Below are 9,028 nucleotides of genomic sequence, written 5' to 3'. Positions count from 1 at the left end.
CAATGCATTATGGAAAACATATATATTTGAAATGTGTAATTCGAATAATATTTTCTCATTCTAGAAGGTGGAAAATAATGAAGGAAAGTTTGAAAGAAATGGGTGCAGGAAGAAAAAAGCATATGAAATGTTTAATCCATAGCCTAAAAGTCAATATAACCCAAACGATGTAAAGATCACTCAACGGTTAAACTTATTTTCATATATATTTACATTATTTCATGCTATCGAATAATAACACGTTCACATCATAAATTAAAGGACCCTATTCATCAAAAGATAATTTTCGCAACAAATTATTATAATTGTGGCAAGATGGTAAAAAAATAGCTAATTCCTTTCTATGGTGCTCTCAAAATTATGAATTTGTTGAAATCACCTAATACTTGTATTATTTGGAAGAACATTAAATGTATTATTGGCAACCTTTAAAAAATAATTTAATGTCTGCGTTCGCTCGGTGTTGCATAATAGAATAAGTCCAACGTATAACAAAGTCTATATAGTCTAAGATCAAACATTGCCACGTTGCATGCTTCTTTGAAATTCTCCAAAAATATTCAAACAAGTGTTTCTTTCATCTTTCAATGTCCAACAAGAACAGCCTTCTTCTAAGGGATCCTTCCACTTAATCATTACATATCTTCCTTCGAATTTCCTTTTCAAACTTGCTCATTGACCACTTCATATCTTTCTCATGTGTTATAATATATATATATATATATATATATATATATATATGTAAACTATCAATCAAAGAACACACATGTACCCCCCACAAGCCAAAGTACACTAAACTTTCACAAGATATTCAAAGGTCAAAATCTACATCCATCAACTTCTTCATAATCTTTCAAAGTTGAAATCATGCAAAACCAACAAGGTATCATCAACCCTAAGTATTGTGCTCCACATAATGTTGACCTAGCAATTGTCAGAAAGGTATTAACGTTAGCTGATACTTTTTCCGTCACCGACGTTAATGGCAAAATGATCTTCAACCTTAGTGCCTCTCTCATGACCCTCCACGACCACCGTGTCTTGCTTGACGCCGCCAGCCAACCCGTCGTCACACTACGTCGGAAGGTTTCATAATCTATATACCCTTTTATTTTATATCTTTATTTCTTCTTCCTTATTACTTTGTTTAGCCTTTAAATTGGTGAAGAATATGAATTAACAAACTTGGATATGTATGTTGTTTTTCTCAAACTTTCGATAATCAAAAATACAACTTAGATCCATTCTCCGATTTTATTTAGAAGCTTGTGTTCAATTATCATGCTTAAATAGTTTTATGAAACGATTTGGATTTTCTTATGTAGATGATGACAACTCATGATCGGTGGCAAGTTTTTCGAGGTGAAAGCATGGAGATGAAAGATTTGATCTTTAGCGTGAAGAGATCGTCGTTTTTTCAGTTAAAGACAAAATTGGATGTTTTCTTAGCAAACAATACTAAAGAAGAAGTTTGTGACTTTAAGGTAAAAGGAAGTTGGTTCGAGAGATCTTGTGTTGTTTATGCTGGTGAATCTCTCACCATTGTTGCCCAGGTGAACCTTCTGCTCTTTTCCTATGTATTACAAATATAAAATTTTAATGTTCGAGGAACTAACTATGTTAATCACATAACCTCTGACTTTGTTATTTCACCATAATATTTTTAGTATTAAAATTATGTCTGAAATTGAATTTGAATGTGAATGTGAATGTGATTGCAGATGAATAAGAAGCACACTGCTCAAAGCATTGCGTTTGGGAAAGATAATTTCATGGTTACAGTGTATCCAAACATTGACCACGCATTCATAGTGGCACTGATTCTGATTCTTGACGAAATTAACAAAGACAAGAGACAATCTTAGATTTGATTATTAATATTCAGCATTTTGGGTTTTCTAGTTTTCATCAAAATGTTCATTCGAGACAAAATTGTGACATAAGAAGAGTACGTATAGTCTCAATTCCTTGCCGTCCAGTATATTTGCTTTTAATATGATAATATTTTTTATTAGTTTATTTCCTCTTTGGATAAATATAAAATTCACAGAACAAAAAGTGCGTTTTATAATTATTATTCAAATTCTTTTAACTGAAAAAAATATTTACTAAAAGTTAAATCATCCTTACGGCACCGAACAAAAACTATTTTCTCTCCTATAATTATAATTATTGGAGACCAAGTTACTATAGTAGTTTTTTCTTTAACCCCGACTTCTAAAAAGTCCGTGTTCTTTTCTATGAAATACCGGTTTGAAATATATTTGTTGATTACGGTAGGGCATTGTTCCTTTCAAGGACGTTGCTCCCTTCCCAAAATTTTTTAATTCCAATTTTATCTTTAACTCTACTTGCTGCACCTCCCAATCTCATGGATCTCTCTTCTTCCGTTTTCATTTCCATTTCACTTCCCCTTCATTGTTCTTCCTTTCCTATCTTTTTCCTTCATTTGTTTCTTCTCATTTACGTTTTGGATTTCAAAGCTTCCATTTCCCAACACACGCCGAACCAAGTTTCCATACCCGCTCCAATTTCATATGAGTCTCTCGCGGAAGGCCAACCCGTCTTGGAAACTGTGATCTTAATGTCGTTGTATTGAAGCGCTAACATGACAACGAAAACGACGTCGATTTGAGCGTCGAAAAGGTTGATGTATTTCATATTAGAATGGTATATGCAGTTGTTAATGTTGCACACAATTAAAGCAAAAATAATGCAATTCATGATGAAACAAATGCAGTTTATTGATGAAGAAGAAGAAAGGAAAAAGAGACCATTGTTGATCTTTTCCCAAATAATGTGACAATTGATCTCTATGTGTTTGGTGCGTTCATGGAACACCTGATTGGTGGCAATCTGAATAGCTAAACGATTATCACAATAGACAGTAGCAGGTGTAGCAATGGATATATGCGAAGGTCTTGAAGGATGTAAGTCAACCATTGTAGTTCACAAGTGACATTAGCTAGGGCCCGGTACTTAGCTTCAGAAGAACTTCTAGACATAGTTTGTTGCTTTTTGGATTTCCAAGAGATTATAAAATTACCAAAGTAGACGGAATACCCAGTGATGGATTTTCTGGATTCAGGATAGGTAGCCCAGTCATATCACTGTAAGCTTTGAGCTGATTGGTGTTTTTATTTTGTAGGAAGATGCCATTACCAAGACTACCTTTTAGATAACGAAGGATGCGGTCGACAGCTTATTAGTGTAGGGTGGTAGGGGCGAAGACAAATTGGCTGAGATTGTTGACAGAAAAAGTGATGTCGGGTCTGGTGTTGGTGAGATATATAAGGCGACCAATTAGTTTACGGTAGGAAGAGGCGTCTTCATCATTGAGGAGGTCTCCTTGACTGGTTAATTGAGAGGAGTGTGCCATAGGAGTGCGCATAGGGGCACAATTAAGCATGTCAGTTTCTGTCAGGAGATCAAGGGTGTATTTTCGTTGACTGAGCTAAATGCCAGAACTATTCCGAGCGACTTCCAAACCGAGAAAATAAGTAAGATCACCCAAATTTTGATATGGAAGAGATTGTCTAGAGAATAGGTGATTTGTAGTATCTCGGTGTCGTTCTTGCCCGAAAGAACAATGTCATCCACGTAGATTAAGATGGCGATAGTATGACAAGTATCAAGTTTCAGAAAAAGATAGTGTTCAGCATTGGAACGTATGTAATTATTTGACAAGAGAAAAGTAGAAAGTTTGTCATACCATTGTCGGCCAGCTTGTTTCAACCCGTATAGAGATCTTTGAAGTTTGCACACTTGATATGGCTTGTGAATAGGGAGACCAAGAAGAGGTTGCATGTATACTTCTTAACGTAAGTCACCAATGAAAAAGGCATTGTTGACATCAATTTGCTTTAAGATCCATTGGTTAGAGGCAGCAATGGCAAGGAGAAGGCGTAAAGTAGTCAATTTTGCAACAGGGGCAAAGGTTTCAATGTAGTCAAGGACTTCAAGATGAGTGTATCCCTTAGCAACAAGACGGACTTTGAATCTATCAATTGACCCATCAGACTTATGTTTTATTTTGTATATCCATGACATCCAATAACAGTTTTTCCTAGGGGAAGATCCGCAAGGATCTAAGTTTTATTGACTTCTAAGGCTTTGAGTTCATCATGCATAGCTTGGGTCCACTGAGGTATTTTCGACGCTTCTTTGTAAGTGCGAGGTTCAGTGGTGGAGGAAATAGATAGAATGATGTACCTGAAATCAGAGGAAAGCTTGTTGTAAGAGATAAAATCAGTAATAGGATACCTAATAATGTTGTGAGTTTGGAAATGTGTGAGGTATTTTGGAGGACGTTTGGACCAGGTTGAACATCTGATAGTATCATTGTGCTCATAAACATTGTTGACATCATCACTAAAGGCAGTAGGTTGATCAGGATCAGTAGTTTGCTGGACGTCCATGTTGTCCTCATTAGTGTTGATGACAGGATCATTGGGAGTTGGCATAAGAACACAATTATTAGGAAAAGTAACATTGTCATAATCATGATGATAATTTTGAGGAATAGGTAGAGAAAGAGAGTTAGAGTCATGAATATTATTGTGAGAAGAAGTATAAGGAAAGCAATCTTCATGAAACAGCACATTACGAGAAATATCTATCTTATGATTTTGTAAATTAAGAAACTGATAACCTTTTGTGTGTTATTTGAAGCCAAGAAAAAAACCAGGAACAACCCTTGCATCAAGTTTCTTCCTGTTGGTAGCTAAGGTGGACACATAACAGAGACAACCAAACACACGTAAGACAGATATATCATAAAGTTTACCATTTAATTTTTCATACGGAGTAGCATTGTTAAGTAAAGGATTAGGCATACAATTTATCAGTAAGGTAGCATATTCAGCAGCAAAACACCTGAAAATAGTAGGTAAATTAGCTTGAAAAAGGAGGGATGAGTGACATTCAACAAATGCTGATGTTTTCGCTCAACAATACCATTTTGTTGTGGGGTTTCATTACTAGTGGTTTGATGGTTAATGCCTTTAAGGGAAAAGAAATTATGCATGGCAAATTCAATCCATTATCAGTAAAGATAGCTTTTACGGTCGTTGAAAACTGGTTTTCTATATTTGTGATAAAATTAGTAATGGTTTTTCTAACAAAAAATTTATTAGGCATGCGTATCAACCAAGTATATCGGGAGAAATCATCCACAATAGTAAGAAAATACTTAACACCAGGCATAGAAATAATATTACAAGGGCCCCATATATCAACATGAATAAGATAAAAAATGTTCATTGTATTAGAGTTGCTTTCATGAAAAGGTAATTTTTTTTTAGCATGATGACAAGTATCACACATGTATGTAGGATGATGAACAATGAAAGGGTATTTAAGTTTGAGAGTATGCAATCTGATATCAAAAGGATGTCCTAATCTTAGATGCCATAGGCCAGTATCATTTACATTATTGTTAACAGAACAGACACTGGGAATATTTGAGGAAAAATCTGAAACATATAGGTCACCAGTGAGTTTAACTATAGAAATCTTCTCTTTTGTCTGAATGTCCTATATAGTACAGCCATGTAAAGAAAATGTCAGTTCACAATTATTAGAATAGATTAGTTTAGATATTGAAATAAGGTTAAACGATAAAGAACATCAAAGAGTTGGATTTTACGGTTAAGGTTAACAGTTCCAGAATACTCTGAATAGACAATAGTACCATTGGGTAAAGCAATTTGAATAGGTTTAGTTCTTTTATAAGAAGAAAAGCTTTTTAAAGAAACAGTTATATGGTCTGTAGCTCCAGAATCAAGAATCCATTTATTTTTAAAGGATGTAGAGGTAAGAGTAGGACTGATATTACCTGAAAAAGATTGGTTTGCAGAAACAAAACCGATGTGATGAACTTGGGCTGAAGTAGAGGAGTCATTCAGATTGTGGCTTTTGAAGATATTAGCTAGTATTTGAAACTGTTGTGATGTAAGACAAATGGATTTAGTATTGTTGTCTTTTGTATTTCCATTGTCTTCTTGAAGAGAGGTAAGGTGAATCTGAGCGCTCTTGTTGTAGAGTTTATGTCCTGGAGTGATGGAGGACCATCCAAGCTCAACATAGGACCTTTAACAAGGGCCATGTCCAAGAGAATCCAAGAGGAAGATGGAGTACTAACTACTTTACTTCTATGGAGTATTACTTACTAAATCCTCTTTCTCTTTGTTAAATAACTTTACCTTGCCTTTGTAGGACATTAATAAAAGTGAGAAAGCATGTTTAGGAAAGCTGCCACGTAAGAAAGTCAAAGAAACACAAAATGGCTAGCGCTCAATGCCTTCTACATGTTTCTGTTGAGTTAGCAACTGCAGGTTGCTTCCCAAGCTTCCTCCACTTCTTTTACAGCATGTGCACATTAGAGTAGTTTGCACCACACGCTTGGAAGCTCTCCTTTCTTCTATAAATAGAGAACTTCATCACTTGTAATTATAACTTGATTTTGAGTAATGAAATGTTGTTGAATTGTTAGCCATTCTCTCATATTCACCTATATGCCTTGTTATCTTGCACCTCCTCCAGCTCCTTTCCCTTTTGGAAGGCTGTTTGAGCTAGAAATCTACCAAAACATCCATCAGAACACCTTTAAACATTCTCACAAACACCTGAAGTGCATTTCGGACATCTTTCATCATCTTCCATCCGCTGCCACTTCTCTGCGTTTGAAGCATGCTTCAACGTGTCATGGAGTTCCTTCCATCATGGAGGGTATCCATGCTTTTTATAGCAGACTTCCACAGTATGGCCACTTTTATTGCAATGAGCTAAGTTTCTTCTATTATCCTGAATGTTTCTAAAGCTTCTGTCTTGATTAGGAAAACCATTTTTTCGGTAACAGACTGCTTCATTGTGCCCATATTTTCCACAATAATTGCAAGCGGTGGAAGAGGTTGAAGCGGTGTAAGCGGTGGCATTATTGGAATTATTGTTATCTTGAATCTTAGCCACGACAACCAGGTTTCCAGAAGAAAATTGTCTTTCTAGATGAGCCACTAAGGAGAAGACCTTGGTGATTTCCGGAATGGGATCCAAAAGGAGCACATGAGAAATAACATTGGTGAACTAATCATTAAGCCCACGTAAGAATTGCATAACTTGATCTTCCTACTTTCTTTGTTTCAAGATTTTCAAAAATTGACAATCCAAATTAGGTTTACAGGTACAGATAGGTTCTGACCGAAAATTTTCAATCTCATGATGAGGTCACCTTGATGAAGGCTAGCGATATCATGTTGAAGACTTGAAATGTAAGATAAGCTTCCTTGAGAGAACCTGTTCTTTAGATCAATCCAAATCTCTGAAGCCTTGTTCATCCATATTATACTCTGATGAATGTTCGTGGAAACAGAATGGACAAGCCATGACACAACCATGTTATTCCCTCAAATCCAAGCAGCGTGTTCGGGCTTATCTGCTTCAGGTGGACGAAGATTGCCAAGAACAAACTCAATCTTGTTTTTGGCACTAAGGGCAGTCAGCATTGACCGACTTCAAGAATGATAGTTGGTATCGTCAAAAACGGGCGATACAAGAGCAGTGGCAGGATTTTCACTCGGATGAATGTAGAGGTAATTGTTGACTTCTGCCATTGCAAAGAGAACAAGAATAAGAGAAGGAGAAAAGAAAAAAAAAGAAAAAAAAAGAAAACGAACAGTCGCAACAGAGCCCTTCAAAGGAAGAGCTTTGATACCATATTAGAATGGTATATGCAATTGTTAATGTAGTGTACAGTCAAAGCAAAAATAATGCAATTCATGATGAAAGAAATACAGTTTATTGATGAAGAAGAAGAAAGGAAAAAGAGTTTCAAAGACTTACATGCAAAAGAAGAAGAAGAATGAACAATGAAATAGAAACAGGGAGAAAACCCTTTTTCACTTTACAAGAGTTACAGAGAAGAAGCAGAAAAATGTTTAATGTGTTTGTACAACAAAGAAAGAAAACTGAAGTTAATAAAAAGGTTAAAGGAAGTGGGCTGGGCTTCCAGAATAGGCCCAATAACATAACTTTCATTTCAAACCGTTACTGGAATCAACCACGCTAGCATTCTCCTTGAAAACAGCGTACTCCAAGGAAATTTTATCAGTGTTTGTTGAGTAATATAAAACGGGTAGGCGTTCACCATTAGAGGGGAACTAGTTTGGCAGAGGAGGTCGAGCATGGGTTTAATAACTCGTTCGACTAGTTCAATTTTGAAGGAACCAGATGATGCGGGGAAGGAGCTTTGGAGCGTGGAGAGTACGATGGGTTAGAAGATTTTGATGTTGGTTTTAAGGTTGTACTTAGTTAAGGAAGCTAACATGTTCTTCATTGCCTCTACAAGAAACTTGGTTATGTTATTGGGGTCAACAAACACATTGTTGCCCACAGCGAAGGCTTTGATTTGCATGGTTAGGTAGTATTTAGAGATGCGGTGAAGGACTGGTCCGTCGCGGCGTTCGAGAGAAGCTCGTTTGGCATGACAATCGTTACCTTGATTCTTGAGTTAGCAAACGCGTTAGCACGATGGCGTCAATGTCGTACAACTTCACACGGTTCAACCCCTGACTCTTTAGAAGCTCCACCACCTTCGTCGGTGTAGGAAGGTCGTTCGCCAACCTTCATAGTTTACTCCTACGGACTCCGCTTTTGAGAATGGGAGTAACGGTAAAAAATATAGCCATGCCCATAAATCAGTCAACAAACAAAAACTTATAAGAAATACTTCTTTTTTTTACTTGTTTCATTTTTTAGTATCTGAAGTTTATGATATATGCAAAATTTTTCAACATACTGAAAATATGAAGAAAAAAAAATAGCAGCTCTAAAAATAAGTGTGCAATTACCTGTAAATTTTATACACTAACAACATAGAGATTATAAAGAATAATATAAAAAAATAAACTACTATAAAAAAAAGAAAACGAAGGTTATTGATGAAGGTTGAAAAACCAGTTATTTTCATATGTCAATTTGGACCGAATTACGCCCTTTACTACTTGGAATGAGCCTAGAATCAAGCAAAACT

At 35.9% G+C, this 9,028-nt stretch overlaps 1 protein-coding gene and 1 pseudogene across 1 annotated transcript; one reads left to right on the top strand and one right to left on the bottom strand.

The window, feature by feature from the left end:
- The first annotated feature begins 763 nt into the window (after window positions 1-763).
- LOC106773941 (protein LURP-one-related 15) lies at window positions 764-1,964 on the top strand. The gene is made up of 3 exons (XM_014660708.2): window positions 764-1,086; window positions 1,326-1,553; window positions 1,722-1,964. Exons 1-3 carry the CDS (start codon window positions 868-870, stop codon window positions 1,863-1,865), a joined length of 591 nt encoding a protein of 196 aa, XP_014516194.1. The 5' UTR covers window positions 764-867; the 3' UTR covers window positions 1,866-1,964.
- A 163-nt stretch (window positions 1,965-2,127) lies between these two features.
- The window catches only part of LOC106773412, a 31,074-nt pseudogene continuing 24,173 nt past the window's right edge, over window positions 2,128-9,028 (bottom strand).

Source organism: Vigna radiata, chromosome 9 (assembly GCF_000741045.1).
Source record: "Vigna radiata var. radiata cultivar VC1973A chromosome 9, Vradiata_ver6, whole genome shotgun sequence".
NCBI classification, from domain to species: domain Eukaryota; kingdom Viridiplantae; phylum Streptophyta; class Magnoliopsida; order Fabales; family Fabaceae; genus Vigna; species Vigna radiata.
This window is presented reverse-complemented; position numbering and strand designations above follow the sequence as displayed.